Source organism: Halictus rubicundus, unplaced genomic scaffold, assembly GCF_050948215.1.
Source record: "Halictus rubicundus isolate RS-2024b unplaced genomic scaffold, iyHalRubi1_principal scaffold0027, whole genome shotgun sequence".
NCBI classification, from domain to species: Eukaryota; Metazoa; Arthropoda; class Insecta; order Hymenoptera; family Halictidae; genus Halictus; species Halictus rubicundus.
The window spans coordinates 133736-150612 of record NW_027488568.1 but is presented as its reverse complement, the minus strand read 5'-3'; the positions used below and the strand labels follow the sequence as shown (position 1 = coordinate 150612).

The window sequence follows — 16877 nt, the reverse complement described above, 5'->3', positions numbered from 1 at the left end:
AAATTGTCTTGTTTGTTAACTCGCGTAATCTACAACCCTTAATTATTGCCTAATATCCTAATCTAATAATTGAACGTTCCCACATGATACAATCTTACCGCTCGGATTGTATCAATTAAATTATATATAAGTTACGAGGCTTACTAATCCTAATTCAAATCAACAAAGATTTCAATATTAACTAATAATAGAAACCATATTCAAGGAGTAATAACCCCCTCGTCGGCCTCTCGCGTTGCTCGCAGCCCTGGCTCGTAACAGGCGTGTCCTGTGAGCTCCTTTTTTTATATTTATTGAACTTTCGGAGTTAGCAGGTATGTATTGAATATTAAAAATAGAAGTATGATAAATTGCAAGGAAACTATTATGGCCAGCTTAGTAGCTGTATCTGAATCTGATCATGCTTTGTTTTTATTGCAGTTATGAGTAAATGCTTAGTTTGCGGAAAGTTAAGTTAACAATAACACAAATGTGTCACTACACAAGTATGTAAAGATTACATAATCTCTGTTCAATTTAGTAGTTAAATTCATTTATTTTATTACACAATTCTTTTTGTTTACTGTTTTTTTAATTCTCACATGATTTTGCATAGATTTCCTCGAAATGAAGCCTCATGTAAACAGTGGGTCAAAGAAATAGGTCGGGAAGGATGGATGCCTACAGACAGTAGTTTCATCTGTTCTGATCATTTTCCTGAAAACAGCATCACGGAATGCTATAGCAGGAAACGCTTAAAGCCTGGAAGTATACCCACGATTTTACCGAAAAAGTCAAGATGTGAACCACAGGCGAATATCTTAAGGGAAAGTAATGATAGAGGTAAGACACTTTGTCTTTGTTAATAAAGGGTTGCAAAGCATATGATATATACTTGTTTCCTTTCAGATAATAATGATGTTCTGGCAACTTTTGCAACAACAGAAGAAGTCCCAGAACCGATTATGGTTGTAGAATGCAATCATTCTCCTACAACCAGCAACCAGACACGTAAGTTGAAATAAGTTTCAAATATACAGAGTATCCCATTTTAATCTATTGTTTGGGATTGGCTGCGGGTGACGACAGATCTCGCACGCGAGATCCACCGCGCCGCCCCACTATTGGCGGGTGCTCGTGTCGCCGCGAGATCGACGGTCGATCGACGGCGAGTCGTGCCATAGGCTGTCGCCGCCGGATCGATTATCGATGCCGCTAATAGAATTCTAATTGGCCCGGGTTCAAATTCCGCAAATCATCATTCCGGCGGTGATAGAAAACCGCTCGCGACTCGTCAACGTTCAGATCGTCTGTTCATCTCCAACCGTTAACATTGCGAAATAGTTCTCTCTACAAATCGTTAATTAGTAGCTCAGACGTCGCGCGTCGTGGGACCGGTCTGGCTACATCAATTCGGTTTCGGGATTCTCCGCAGCTCAGCTGAGAATAAACATAATTTCCTTCTGTTTCATACATTTATTGTGATCTGAAGTCCAACCGGGCAGTTGGCTTCACCGTGTACATATTCTTTGTAAAGTACTTAAGTGACGATCCGCTAGACGGTAATAAAGTGCTCGTCTCGTACAGCATAGTTTATTTTCCGTTCCAATCCGTAACATCTATAAATGAAATTATCTCTTCCAATTTTTCTTATTCATAAAGCAAAAACTTACTTTAACATATTAAAACTGGCATATAATGTTACTATTTGAGGATTAATATCTGTCTACAGTACTGAACAATATTTCCCATTGCAGTTGGTAAAGATTTCTCTTCACCATGCACATCAAAGACTGCAAATGTAAGGGAGAAGTGTCAAATTTGCAACACTACGTGACAAAATACAACACGATCATTGTTACCACAATACACCACGAAGTACGATGAAGAAATTAGATCATATGCAAAGAAGATTGCAGTCCATAACGCAGGAGAATAGAAGACTCAAGCAGCAGGTCAGAAGTCTGAAAGAAAAGGTACACTCTTTACGAGATGTGATACAAGGGTTAAAGGAAAACAGACTTCTGCCTGCTAGTGCGTATTATTGCCTTTCTGCTAATGCCGATGCTTCATTAGAATTATTCAACCGCATGCTCAAAAATAGGAAAAACGTAGGCAAACTCACGCGAGACAAATACCCCCCAGCACTGCGCGCGTTTGCTTTGACTGTACACTTTTATTCACCGAAAGCGTATTCGTATATAACGAAAACTTTCAATTTAGCGCCTCCGCACGCAGACGTCCTCAGAACCTGGTACAGTAGTGTAAATGCAGAACCAGGTTTTACTGAGGAATCTTTTGCAACATTAAAAGAAAAATCTGGCGAACTAAAAGAAAAAGGGCAAAGACTGCTTTGTGCTGTGATATTTGATGAGATGGGCATAAAAAAAGGATGTCAGAGGGGTCGCGATGGGACAATGCGGGGTCATGTAGATTTAGGTGTCGGTATAAGTGGTGGGGATGACCTTCTAGAGGCCAAAAATGCCCTCGTAATAATGGTTGTGGCGCTTGGCCAAAATTGGAAACTTCCAATCGGCTATTTTTTAATTACAACGTTGAACGCCGAAACTAAAGCCAACTTATTGCGAGAGGCATTCATTCGCCTACAGAAATCGGGCGTGACTGTGTGCAGTTTAACGTTAGACGGCCCATGTGCTCATTTTGCCACAGTGGAAAATTTAGGTGCTCGAATGCATGTAAATACGAGAATGACAGAGCATGAAAATATTTATGAAATATTTAAAGTTCATTTCGCACATCCTGTGCCTGGCGAGCCAGACATTAATGTGTTACGTTCCGAACAATTATTATTAGTTTCTAAAACCATTTTGGCTTTGTCCGTCGGTAGCACTGTGATTGATAATTCTTGTAATTGCGGGATTTCCCTAATTGATCACAGTGTGGCCTTTGACGTTGTATAGCATTCTAGATTATTCCGCGTTAAATGTATTTATGTAACGAATACCCTTCTTGGAATCAACGCCGTCCGGAAACGTTGCTATGTTTAAGTATTTAGATTAGGATAAAGGCAGAGGTAACGATGCCCGCTCGTCACCTGGTTAGTATTAAGCGACCTCGTCAGTCGGACCATAACATAAGGCGAATATACCAACGGTCGAGGAGAGGCTGGCTTGCGTGGTGTAGAATATAGGAACGTAAGGGTGTTCGGTAATTCATTGCAATTGTGGGGTCACCCTAACCGGACACACCAAACGTTCGGCTCAGGTATGTTGAGCGTTCAAGGATCTCTTTGTTTACACGGGCTATGCCGCTCGACGACCGTTGGCGAAGCGTACGAAGGAAAGAGAGGAATGCGTAACGCGCGTGATTGGGCCGTCGAACTGAGACCCAAATTTAATTGGTTAGGTGCGTAGAGAGGGGAGCTGGCCAGCGGGCCGAGCTAGCCGAAACGCGACGAGGAATGTTCCTTCTTCGATGTACAAGCGCGAGGTGCGTATCGAAGTTGTCCGTGAGATCCGTTCAGGCAGAGTTCGTACCAGGTTTTGATTTCACCCGGGCGAAAGTCCTTGATCTTTCGTAAATTAGTTTAGTTAATCTTAGATTCAGCTCGTTTTGCCGAGCCTCAGTGCTCGTAGTTTAAGTCTCGGAAATAATATCTTGTAGTAAATTCATTAGCCCCGCGACGGTGATAATCGCGTGACGCGGTGTGTAACATCAGGTTTTCATCCTGTTAGTTTCAGGTGAATTCAGCAGCGACCAAATATATTTCTCTCTTTCTGTAACACGTTTCAATCACAAACATATTGTGTTAAGAGAAAGAGACTGTGATTGGTGAGTGTGTATTCCGTTACCATATTTTGTTGCTATTTATTCAGATACCGATTGTTATTTATTTATATCTTGTTTGTTTCCTATTTTTATCCCGCTTGTTATTTTATTATATATGTATCTATATATTTTACACCAAAGGGAATATACTATTGTTAAAGTGCGGTCGTTAATCGGGCTAATTTATCTGTGATATTCTTATGTTGTATTTTATTCAAGTTGTAATATTGCTGTTTGTTCGATCGTGGCCTTGCCGGTTCTTTACAGCCGTGCGGGTGGTAATAGCTGTGCGCTCGATTGTTTCTCTTTGTTTTGCGTGAATATATACATTTATACATGGTTTGTTAACTATTCGAACCCATAGTCTTTATTTGAAGCCTCCTGTTCCTTTAATGCTTTGCTCGTCGGGGAAGCAGTGTTACAGAGGGGTGTAATTCTAAGACGACTAGAGAGATCCCGCGCTCTCGGTTTAGGATTGTGTCCTTCCGAGAGGCCGCGTAGTCGTCACAAATGTAATATTTGATGCATGTCATATGTTAAAGAACATTAGAAATTGTTTAGGCGAATACGTAGTCCTCTTTGATGGAGAAGGAAAGAAAATCGAGTGGCGGTATATACAAGCACTTGCTTTACTGCAACAGAAGGAAGGTCTACGTTTGGGTAATCGTCTTCTAACAAAACATATTGAATACCGGAAAATGGTAATGAAAGTGGCCTTAGCTGCGCAAACACCGAGTTCAAGCGTGGCCGAGAGCATTGAGTTTTGTTGGAACGTGCTTCAAATTCCGGAATTTGAAGGTGGTGGAGCAACAGCACGTTTTTTACGCTGCATCGATACAATATTTGATTTTTTTAACGTGAGTTGAGCGTCCACGTTTAATCGCGGAAATTCAATATTTATCTAAAATTAGAGATAAAAATGGAACTTCCATATTCCTCTACAGGCGAAAAGCGGGATTCATTAGCCTTTTTACCGCAGTTTTATCTATTTTTAATATATACGACATGTTTATCAAACCAAATGAATCGCAAATGAAATATTTATTATCTTATAAGACGAGCCAAGATCATTTGGAACTCTCTTTTTGCGCTGTTAGAGGCAGAAGTGGGTGGTGCCCAAATCCAACAGCTTCGCAGTTTGTTTCCGCGTACAAGCGACTGCTTGTGCGGCATGACATTTCAATTAATACAGGAAACGTGAGGGCATTAGACAATACTAAAATATTAAATGTATCAAGCGAATCGAAAAAAATACGTGCAATAATAGATAGGTACGGTGTAAATGTTTATGACCAGGTACATAATTTGAAAATACGAGAAAAGTACGGGCTCAGTGAACATGTACAACATACTGATTACTTCCCCGAAATGACCGAATTTTTAAATTTCACATGGGCACAGTCTCCAAATCTAAGTGAATTTTCCCAGCAAGTAATTGGGTATATGGCTGGCTGGGTTATTTTATCTTTAAAAAAACACACAAAAATTAGTTGCATTGAATGTTTACTTGCGTGTGAGGAAATAGATAAAAGCAACATTTCTGTACATAAACAAGATCCCACGGCATATATTAAAGCAATTACGCGTAATTTTTTAATTATACCACCGCCGAGTGTTGTAAAAATTTGTATGACTACAGAATCCCTTTTTCGAAGAGCATGCAACATAAATTCCGGGAAACCTCCCGTAGAGCATAATTTCCCTGCTGTTTTAGCCGCTAAAGCTTTCGAAAAAATAACAGAAGATACTCACATTTTTCATGAATTAGAACAACACAATTTAGAAATGTTAAGCGCCGAAGAATTCGTTAGTCATTCAAATAAACTGATTAAAACCGTAGCTGCATGTTACATAGAGCTACGTATGTACGCGGAAACAAAAAAGTATGCTTTAGCTGAAACTGGAACAAATATGCGACATTATTTAACGCGTTCTATAGTTTGGGCCCACCAGTAAAGCTTTGTAAACAATATTATAATGTATTGTAAATAATCGTATGTCGCAATACGTATGTATTGCTGCTATGTATGCATGATTACTTGCATGTATTATTTTGAGATTTTGCTTAGTTTTGAAGCTGTCAAATTTACTTTTCTGTATGTGGAAGAAAGAATAAATGTGAAAAGTTTAAAATAAATTAAGATTCCTCTTTATTTAACAGATTTCTGATCTACATTCTGTAATCACCAATAATGTCAGTGTGGACGAATAGTACTGAATCATGGCTCCCTACTAACTTATAATTGCATGGATCACAAAGATTCACAAACGTTCATGATCGGACATAAAAGAATAACATTGAATACATTCTGTTTAATTGTACGCATATTTATACTTTATATATTATTATAACATATAATTGTACATAAAAGAAATCTATATCATATGTATTACTTGTTTTTAAAGTAATTAATAAATGTATTTCAGTATTATTATGAATCTAATTTCATTTACTGCTTCTCGTAAAACGTAATAAATACATACCTCCACTTCCTTTATCTATAATAGTGAAGTAAATGATAATAATGTTTAGAAACATTTTTAAAATTACTATTCACTTTTATATTATATTTATATATTTATTTCATTATTTTCATGAATATCATTTTTTGCAACCAGTTTTTTTTTTAATTTTAACGTTCATACAAGTAGTTCGTATTATTCTGCTATATTAATACGCCTCCCTTGTAAATTCAATCTTTCAAACTTCGCGCTAGTTTCGTTAGTACACCGGTGTATAACTGGCGCCGCTGGCATGTAAAGCCAGTATCAATTCGTTACAACTTCTGTCAAAGAGGAATGAGAGTGCTCACGCCCGGGGTTTCGGCGTTCCCACTTTCGTGACATCGCCGCTTTAGCATGGCAAAGAACCGGTCAGTCTTTTAGCATAGCACAGAACCGGTCAGTCTTTCCTGGAACAGAACCGGTCCACCCACGAGATATATATAAAGACTGCCAGCCTTACGGGAGAATGTGTCGCTCGAAAAATGCGTGTGGGGAAATGGCGTACCGATGTACGTATTGGTGTGTTCCGACGGTCCTCCACGGATGTGGGGACCAGGAACGTAGATCTCGTAACGAACGAGAGATTGCGGTCACCAGTGGCCGGAAGCCACACGTCCTCTCGCGAGAACGCTCGGAATAAATGTCCCGACGAACTGCGCCCAAGATGGACGCGTCACGTGGTCGCGGCAAGGAGGAACTAGGTTATGCGCGTGAGGCCCACTCCTCACGAGTAATGAACACGTCGGGTAGCAACCGAAATAACGAGGTTTATAGAACAAACTCCGAAGGAGAGCTCGCGACACCCGAGAACGAATCCAAATTCCTGAATTCCGACGGGGATTCCGTGGTTCTGTGACGGGTCCTCGGTCTTTGACAACCAGACGACGCGAGTCAGGATTCCGGGGCTTGCATTCGCACGAATTTACTCGCGTCACCTGACGTCGCCGAATTTTTCTCCGCGTTCCGGCGTTTCCCCTATCGTCCGGGGAACGAGAGAAAGCCGAGTGCAATCGATGCGAACGGCTCTCTCCCAAGATAGATGTGAACGAAAAACGCGAATTTTCATTTTGCATGTGGTCGCGACGTGTCGCAGGATCTGCTTCCGTCGTAGCCTCGGCGAAACAGTCGCGTTCGCAGTTAGGTTACCGAGAGAGAGAGAGCGACTCTCTCGCACACGCAGTCCGAGAGAATGCAATCGAATATAATCGATCGACGGGGCCGAGCCTGTCGTTAACAATCGCTCGCGGAGAATGATACAACATTCTATTTAACGTCTGGACGACCAGATTCAAGGTTAGCCGGGTCAAAGGGAGGAGCGTTATTGGGCAACATTTTTTCCCGTAGCCAGCGACGAACAGACGAGAACAGCATTTCGTTTCTCCAGCGAATCCGGAAACGGGAATACGCGTTCGCGGAAGATTTTCCGCGCGTGCGGTCGCCACGGCAGACTCTGGCGTCCACGGTCTAGTCCCGTGCGTGTGCCATAGATTTCGGTCGTGTTTCCGGACGATTTCGGTGTAGCGCGCACGCTAAGGGCAGTTTTGTCCATCTTAATCGGCTAGGCCCTTTAATCGAGTCCGAGAATATTTTCATATTTTGATATCAAAATAAAGACGGCTTTGTCTGCTCGCTGCTTTCGACGCAAATGCGCGAGATGCAGCGGTTCTCATCCAGCGGTTTTTAATTCGAAACGAATTCCGCGCGCGAAAATCGCGTTATTTCCGAACCGAGGAAAATTGAGGGGGGGGGGGGGTTGTGAGTTTCTCGTGATTTCACCGTGAAAAAGCGGAACAGGTTTACGGCGCGGTTCCGACTTTCTACCCGGCGAATCCGCCGACTACAATGACCATTTCGATCATTCGATAAAAGATAAGACCATTCAATGCTCTCAGACACGCACAGGAAACTTGGACAGAGATTACCCTCTTCAACGGCTACCTACAGGCGTACCGAAAGGCGGACAAATCGAAGGCGGACGTTCCGTATTTTAAAGCTGACTCCATGGATAGGATGGAGGACGCGTACCTCGAGGGCTGGGCCTACCTACGGGACGCGGTCGCACGCCTGCGACCCCCGATGACCCCCCCTCAGGCAAATTCATCGTTAGCGTTTCCTGCACCTCCGGTAAACAGCGTCGCACACATAAGATTACCACGGGTCGAACTACCGAAATTCGACAGCGAATACGCGTCGTGGAAGTCGTTCGAATCGCGCTTCAGCTCCGCGATAATAAAAAACGAAACATTGTCGGATGCGTTGTCGGAAACGCTGTCAGCCGAAACAGCAGCTTCCCTCCCCCGCAGGATCGTCGAGTTTCTCCCGGCAAAAGTCGACCGCGTACGTAGTTGAAGAAATACGTCCCTCCGCTCTATGCTTCTTATGCAAGGAAGCAAATTCACCTCGGGATTGCAGCACGTTCCGAAAGCTTCCCCCCCCCCCCCTTGCTCGGTTCGAAACGATAAAAACACAGCATGTGTGCATTAACTGTCTAAGCGCCGATCATACCGTGTCGAATTGTCCGAGCACGAATGTTTGTCGACAATGTGGCGGGAAACACCACACGTTATTGCATCGAGGGGAACAGCGGGCCCCCAGCAGACCCAAATCAAATGGCCATTTCAGCCAAGCTGTCCCATACAAGCCACCGAGGGCAGAATCGTCTGACCTTGCGCAGGGACCCCCTACGCTCGCGTCATCTGGCCAGACAGTGCGACCCTCGGTCCGTGAAGGAACATGCGAGAATGTCGCGACCCACTTCGCCGAAGCCGGCCCGAACGGCGGAACAACCGTCCTGCTAGCGACCGCGATAGTAACCGTTTTCGCGCCGAACGGCCAGTCGCGATTGGCTCGCGCGCTCCTCGACCAAGGCTCTCAATCTTCGTTCGTCTCCACGAACCTAGTGCAACAATTGCGATTGCATAAAATCCGAACGCCCATCTCGGTGACGGGCCTCGGCGGCGAGCACACGAGTCGCGTCGATTATAGTGTGCAACTGCGCGTAGGAACTTCCCCGAAGTCTTCGTCTGTCTTTTCTACCCGCGCGTTTATAGTACCGAATATCTCCCAGTATGTACCGCCGCCGATCGACGTTGACCTTTACCAAGAGCTGTCGAACCTTACGCTGGCTGATCCCACCCCCGCCTCGAAGCAACGCATCGAGCTGTTGCTCGGAGCGGACGTATTCGCCCAGGTTATCCGTCCAGGTATCCGGAATACGCGGAACAATGGACCGGTAGCACAAAATACCGTCTTCGGATGGATCTTATCTGGACGCACCAACCCTGCAGACGCCCCCACCTTCGCGATCACCTCGCATCACGGAGTAACCGTGGATCCACTGGAGCGCGCGTTGTCTCGATTTTGGGAAACGGAAGCAGTCCCCGAATCGCGTACTTTTACTCCGCTAGAGAACGAATGCGAGCGACATTTCCGGTCGACATATTCGCGGGACACTATCGGTCGATTCATCGTGCGACTGCCGTTTTCAAAACCGCTCCCCGACGACTTTCTCGGCGATTCCCTCCGAGGAGCATCTACGCCCCTTAAGCGTTTGACCCTTAAACTACGCGATGACGAAAGGGTCAACCGACAGTATACGCAGTTCATTCGCGAATACGAATCATTCGGGCATATGACGCGCCTCCACCGCATTGACAGTTTACGGACGTATATTCCGCATCGCGCCGTTCTGCGGGAGGACAGCATGACGACTAAACTTCGAGTCGTATTTAACGCGTCACACCGTACATCGAGTGGTTATTCGCTTAACGATATTCTCCATACCGGACCGAAGCTGCAACTGGACATTTCACGAATATTGTTAGAATGGCGCCTCCACAAATTTGTACTCGTCGCGGATATCGAGAAAATGTTCCGCCAGATCTTCGTCCACCCACAAGATCGTAAGTACCAATGTGTCTTGTGACTAGACACGCGCACGAATGAAAGTTTAAATTTTTAGATTTTTCAACATATCCTCATAAAATTGTGACGAGCGAATGGAGGGGATTTTCCTGATGAAAATGAGGTCAAATTCGAGTGTAATCGAACAAGTTTCACTGATACGTAATGTTACGATAAAAATTACGATCTCATTAAAGACAGTCCAAATGATGTCGTGTTTGGACTCATTTTGATCGGGATAAGCTGTACAACTCATTCGTATTAACAATATTGTTCTGATTAAAAACATAAAAGCATAAATTGCCAATAATGCTTTTACGAGGTCTTTGAACACGACACCCGTCGATGACCGTGATGCGCCTTCGGAGCCGGCTTAACCCTTTGCGGTCCTATGTCGAGTGTGACTCGACATCGCTTTTCGCTCTGACACGTCCTATGTCGAGTGTGACTCGACATCGCTTTTCGTTTTGACGCGTCTTATGTCGAGTGTGGCTCGACATCGCTTTGTGTTCTGCCGCATCGTATGTCGAGCGTTGCTGGACATCGCTTTGTGTTCTGCCGCGTCCTGTATCAAGTTTCACACGAATATGTCTCAATTTTAATCTAAATGAGATAAGATAAGAGCTACAGTGTAGCAAATCTGAAATAGGCCATGCGTCTTGAACTTAAGAGCTTAGCTTTAGTCTTTTCAAACCCACCGTGGCGTACAGTTCGAAATCATAGCACAACTATGGCTAAACGACAGAGTCGTTTTATTTTATACATATATCTACTAATTCATAAGTACGTTACGTTAGTAAGGTCATAAATGTTTTCCAAAGTAAACGCTACCAAGCGAATAAGTGACTGGTGAAATCTGTGCGGACTGGCTGGTACGCACCGGCTGGCACGCACTTGCGAATCCAGCGCGGACCTGCTGGAACGAAACGGTGGAGAGCGCTCAGTCCGCAAAGGGTTAAGCGAAATGTAACCATTTACATATGAAATGCTTCCTTTACCAACATCTCTGGTCTCACAAGGAGAGGCCACGTCCTTCGGGTCACCGATTCGGTTGAAACTTTGCACACTTATAGATCTCGTTCTCCTCTTTACGAATATATACCATTATAGGGGCAGATACCCAATACTTTTCAAGATATTGATGATTGAAGTTTCATTATTTCCCATGTAATGTCGTATTTTTTCTAGCTTACAACAAGAGTCGATATGGCGCGACGGTAGCGTGCCAAGTTTTCAGCCGGACGACCAGGGTTCAGATCCTGCCGACTAACGCATTTTTTTTAAATTTCATTATGTTTTATCATTGCATATTTATATTATTAATTTCAAACGATTAAATTTCACGCATAAAATTGCATTTTGAATTACAAATAACATGTATTTATTTACTAACAACAGGATTATTTACTATTGTTATATATTAAATAATAATTAATAGTAATTAAATAGTAATAGTAATTTATATATTAAATATATATATTAAATTTTAAGAACTCTTTATAAATATCTTGTGTTAACTTTCCGGATTTCGAACAAGTTACTATTACGTTTGTGTGAGTAGTTCATCTACCTTTTTTTAAACAAGTGCGGTCTTTACTCCCTTATATGTTATTGTCCTTTCGAACGTTGATTGATACTGACATCCTGTCTGATCCGTGTTGATTATATAATTTAAATGGAATTGCGAAATACGAAATACATGTTATTTGTAATTCAAAATGCAATTTTATGCGTGAAATTTAATCGTTTGAAATTAATAATATAAATATGCAATGATAAAACATAATGAAATTTTTAAAAAAATGCGTTAGTCGGCAGGATTTGAACCCTGGTCGTCCGGCAGAAAACTTGGCACGCTACCGTTGCGCCACATCGACTCTTGTTATAGGATAGAAAAAATACGACATTACATGGGAAATAATGAAACTTCAATCATCAATATCTCGAAAAGTATTGGGTATCTGCCCCTATAATGGTATATATTCGTAAAGAGGAGAACGAGATCTATAAGTGTGCAAAGTTTCAACCGAATCGGTGACCCGAAGGACGTGGCCTCTCCTTGTAAGTTCCAAGAAGGCACACTGATCCCATGGTAAGAGTGACGCGCATTACAGATAGAAAAATTAGAAGATTAAATCAACATCCTATTGAAACAAAGGACTGTCCATCCTATAAAAGGGAACCAATATAACAAAGATCAATCATTCTGTCATAGAGTTCGGTCCAGTTCATTCCGTTACAAAGTTTTGAAAGTTTGTCACGCAATAAAACAACAGTTCTGTTTTAAATAAATCACGGGTTTCTGGCGTAAAGTGCGGTGAAGTGCTTTTTAATTAAAAAGGGTGCCAAGTGACCCTCCTACAAGCAAAGCGACTCCGACTTTCCGACTTGCGAGCGAATTGAAATACCAGCGCCCTAACTTGCGAGGAATCCAGAAAAGCGGCGACTTTCGCGAAAGCGAAATATTTGTAAGCTATCTAGTTTATGCACTAACTATTATACATATAATCTCTATTTGTAAAATCATATTTAAAATATCTGATTCAGCACATCATTTTGAATAAATCAATAATTTTGTTGTTTTTTGAAAATAAGAATATTTAAATAATCCTCAATTTCCCGAACCGTAGCCGGTGTATGCAGGTAGGTTCGAAACTGCGTCCTATCCTCTTAAAATCGTAATTCATCCCACTTGGGACGTAACACTATCAAAGCTTGCAAAGGAGTATCTTTGTGTTATGGCAACATCTGTTCCTTCCGAAAGAGTATTCTCAAAGACTGGCGAAATAATTAGTAAAAAAAAAAAGAAATAGATTAAAAGACAATATAGTGAATAAAATATTGCTTCTTAATATGTACAAAATAAATCCTTTATTATGTCTATTTCGTATATTTTCGTTTTATCTACGTTTTTTTCTTGCCGAAATGTTCCAGTATTTCCACTCGCGGCATTTCTATACTCATGTCAGGTCGGAACTCACAGTCAAATTTAAAGCATCGAGATATTTGAAGGAATCATTTGGCAATCGATACATATAGTACAGAAACAGCTTATAGTGATCATGAAAAAATTACTTCTGTGAATTTGATTGCAAAGTGGAAGAACATTGACCCCTTCGACTCGATACTTTCACAGGGTGTATTAAAGAAAGTTTGTTGTGCATTGTAGGCATTAACGAAAGAACCCTCCCCCGCCCTAAAGAACAAAGTCCGTCATTCAAAATAGGCAAAATTTTTCATCAAAATAGACAGTTTTTTGCAAATATCTCGGAAAATAAAGATACCGCAGTACTGTGCGGACTAATGGCCTGTTTTTGGGCACTTCTCGTAATTTGGTTATTAATGTGTATATATACACACATATATATATATATATATATATATATATATATATATATATATATATATATATATAAAGCGCTAAAACTCAAGGAACGTAAAGAATATATTTCGCAGAAGTTATAAGGGAATAGCAATCCCTAAGACCCGTATCCTATAAATTCCAAATTCAAGAAAACAAAATCTATTCAAATTAAAACATTGATAAAGAAATAATGAGGAAATACCTGCAAAATTACTTCTTAACCGTTGAAAAGGAAACATGAGACCCTGGGGTGACCGAGGAACCAGTGCGTGAGGTAAAGAGCGAACCAGCATCGCATCCGTTGGCCAACCTCACCCATTTGAAAACACTGGAAATAAATAATAACATGTATCACTCAATGAATACATATATAGAAACAACTTATAGTGATCATGAATAAATAACTTCTGTGAATTTGATTGCAAAGTGAAAAAACATTGACCACTTCGACTCAATAATTTCATACCTCCCTTCATATATTAATGTATATATATATAAGGCGCTAAAACTCATGGAACGTAAAGAATATATTTCGCAGAAGTTATAAGGGAATAGCAATCCCTAAGACCCGTATCCTATAAATTCCAAATTCAAGAAAACAAAATCTATTCAAATTAAAACATTGATAAAGAAATAATGAGGAAATACCTGCAAAATTACTTCTTAACCGTTGAAAACGAAACATGAGGCCCTGGGGTGACCGAGGAACCAGTGCGTGAGGTAAAGAGCGAACCAGCACTGCATCCGTTGGCGAACCTCACCCATTTGAAAACACTGAAAATAAATAATAACATGTATCACTCAATGAATACATATATAGAAACAACTTATAGTGATCATGAATAAATAACTTCTGTGAATTTGATTGCAAAGTGAAAAAACATTGACCACTTCGACTCAATAATTTCATACCTCCCTTCATATATTAATGTATATATATATAAGGCGCTAAAACTCATGGAACGTAAAGAATATATTTCGCAGAAGTTATAAGGGAATAGCAATCCCTAAGACCCGTATCCTATAAATTCCAAATTCAAGAAAACAAAATCTATTCAAATTAAAACATTGATAAAGAAATAATGAGGAAATACCTGCAAAATTACTTCTTAACCGTTGAAAACGAAACATGAGGCCCTGGGGTGACCGAGGAACCAGTGCGTGAGGTAAAGAGCGAACCAGCACTGCATCCGTTGGCGAACCTCACCCATTTGAAAACACTGAAAATAAATAATAACATGTATCACTCAATGAATACATATATAGAAACAACTTATAGTGATCATGAATAAATAACTTCTGTGAATTTGATTGCAAAGTGAAAAAACATTGACCACTTCGACTCAATAATTTCATACCTCCCTTCATATATTAATGTATATATATATAAGGCGCTAAAACTCATGGAACGTAAAGAATATATTTCGCAGAAGTTATAAGGGAATAGCAATCCCTAAGACCCGTATCCTATAAATTCCAAATTCAAGAAAACAAAATCTATTCAAATTAAAACATTGATAAAGAAATAATGAGGAAATACCTGCAAAACTACTTCTTAACCGTTGAAAACGAAACATGAGACCCTGGGGTGACCGAGGAACCAGTGCGTGAGGTAAAGAGCGAACCAGCATTGCATCCGTTGGCCAACCTCACCCATTTGAAAACACTGGAAATAAATAATAACATGTATCACTCAATGAATACATATATAGAAACAACTTATAGTGATCATGAATAAATAACTTCTGTGAATTTGATTGCAAAGTGAAAAAACATTGACCACTTCGACTCAATAATTTCATACCTCCCTTCATATATTAATGTATATATATATAAGGCGCTAAAACTCATGGAACGTAAAGAATATATTTCGCAGAAGTTATAAGGGAATAGCAATCCCTAAGACTCGGATCCTATAAATTCCAAATTCAAGAAAACAAAATCTATTCAAATTAAAACATTGATAAAGAAATAATGAGGAAATACCTGCAAAACTACTTCTTAACCGTTGAAAACGAAACATGAGACCCTGGGGTGACCGAGGAACCAGTGCGTGAGGTAAAGAGCGAACCAGCATTGCATCCGTTGGCCAACCTCACCCATTTGAAAACACTGAAAATAAATAATAACATGTATCACTCAATGAATACATATATAGAAACAACTTATAGTGATCATGAATAAATAACTTCTGTGAATTTGATTGCAAAGTGAAAAAACATTGACCACTTCGACTCAATAATTTCATACCTCCCTTCATATATTAATGTATATATATATAAGGCGCTAAAACTCATGGAACGTAAAGAATATATTTCGCAGAAGTTATAAGGGAATAGCAATCCCTAAGACTCGTATCCTATAAATTCCAAATTCAAGAAAACAAAATCTATTCAAATTAAAACATTGATAAAGAAATAATGAGGAAATACCTGCAAAACTACTTCTTAACCGTTGAAAACGAAACATGAGACCCTGGGGTGACCGAGGAACCAGTGCGTGAGGTAAAGAGCGAACCAGCATTGCATCCGTTGGCCAACCTCACCCATTTGAAAACACTGAAAATAAATAAGAACATGTATCACTCAATGAATACATATATAGAAACAACTTATAGTGATCATGAATAAATAACTTCTGTGAATTTCATTGCAAAGTGAAAAAACATTGACCACTTTGACTCAATAATTTCATACCTCCCTTCATATATTAATGTATATATATATAAGGCGCTAAAACTCATGGAACGTAAAGAATATATTTCGCAGAAGTTATAAGGGAATAGCAATCCCTAAGACCCGTATCCTATAAATTCCAAATTCAAGAAAACAAAATCTATTCAAATTAAAACATTGATAAAGAAATAATGAGGAAATACCTGCAAAACTACTTCTTAACCGTTGAAAACGAAACATGAGACCCTGGGGTGACCGAGGAACGAGTGCGTGAGGTAAAGAGCGAACCAGCATTGCATCCGTTGGCCAACCTCACCCATTTGAAAACACTGGAAATAAATAATAACATGTATCACTCAATGAATACATATATAGAAACAACTTATAGTGATCATGAATAAATAACTTCTGTGAATTTGATTGCAAAGTGAAAAAACATTGACCACTTCGACTCAATAATTTCATACCTCCCTTCATATATTAATGTATATATATATAAGGCGCTAAAACTCATGGAACGTAAAGAATATATTTCGCAGAAGTTATAAGGGAATAGCAATCCCTAAGACTCGTATCCTATAAATTCCAAATTCAAGAAAACAAAATCTATTCAAATTAAAACATTGATAAAGAAATAATGAGGAAATACCTGCAAAACTACT

The 16877-nt window shown here is 40.4% G+C and overlaps 1 protein-coding gene and 2 long non-coding RNA genes across 4 annotated transcripts in view; 1 reads left to right on the top strand and 2 right to left on the bottom strand.

Annotated features, from left to right (window-relative positions):
* Positions 1-16877, bottom strand: part of LOC143363183 (uncharacterized) — an 86823-nt gene that overhangs the window by 57449 nt on the left and 12497 nt on the right. The window lies entirely within an intron of this gene.
* On the top strand, positions 538-1849 carry LOC143363209 (THAP domain-containing protein 1-like). 2 transcript variants are annotated; one of them, XM_076803809.1, is made up of 3 exons: positions 538-747; positions 889-990; positions 1737-1849. In XM_076803809.1, exons 1-3 carry the CDS (start codon positions 582-584, stop codon positions 1814-1816), a joined length of 348 nt encoding a protein of 115 aa, XP_076659924.1. In that variant the 5' UTR covers positions 538-581; the 3' UTR covers positions 1817-1849. The 2 variants fall into 2 exon arrangements, with proteins under 2 accessions (XP_076659924.1, XP_076659923.1); XM_076803808.1 differs by having other exon boundaries at positions 538-822.
* Positions 1609-6508, bottom strand: LOC143363210 (uncharacterized). The gene is made up of 3 exons (XR_013083769.1): positions 6092-6508; positions 1842-2298; positions 1609-1772 (listed from the first exon to the last, which is right to left on the bottom strand). It is a non-coding gene; the product is annotated as an uncharacterized LOC143363210 (long non-coding RNA).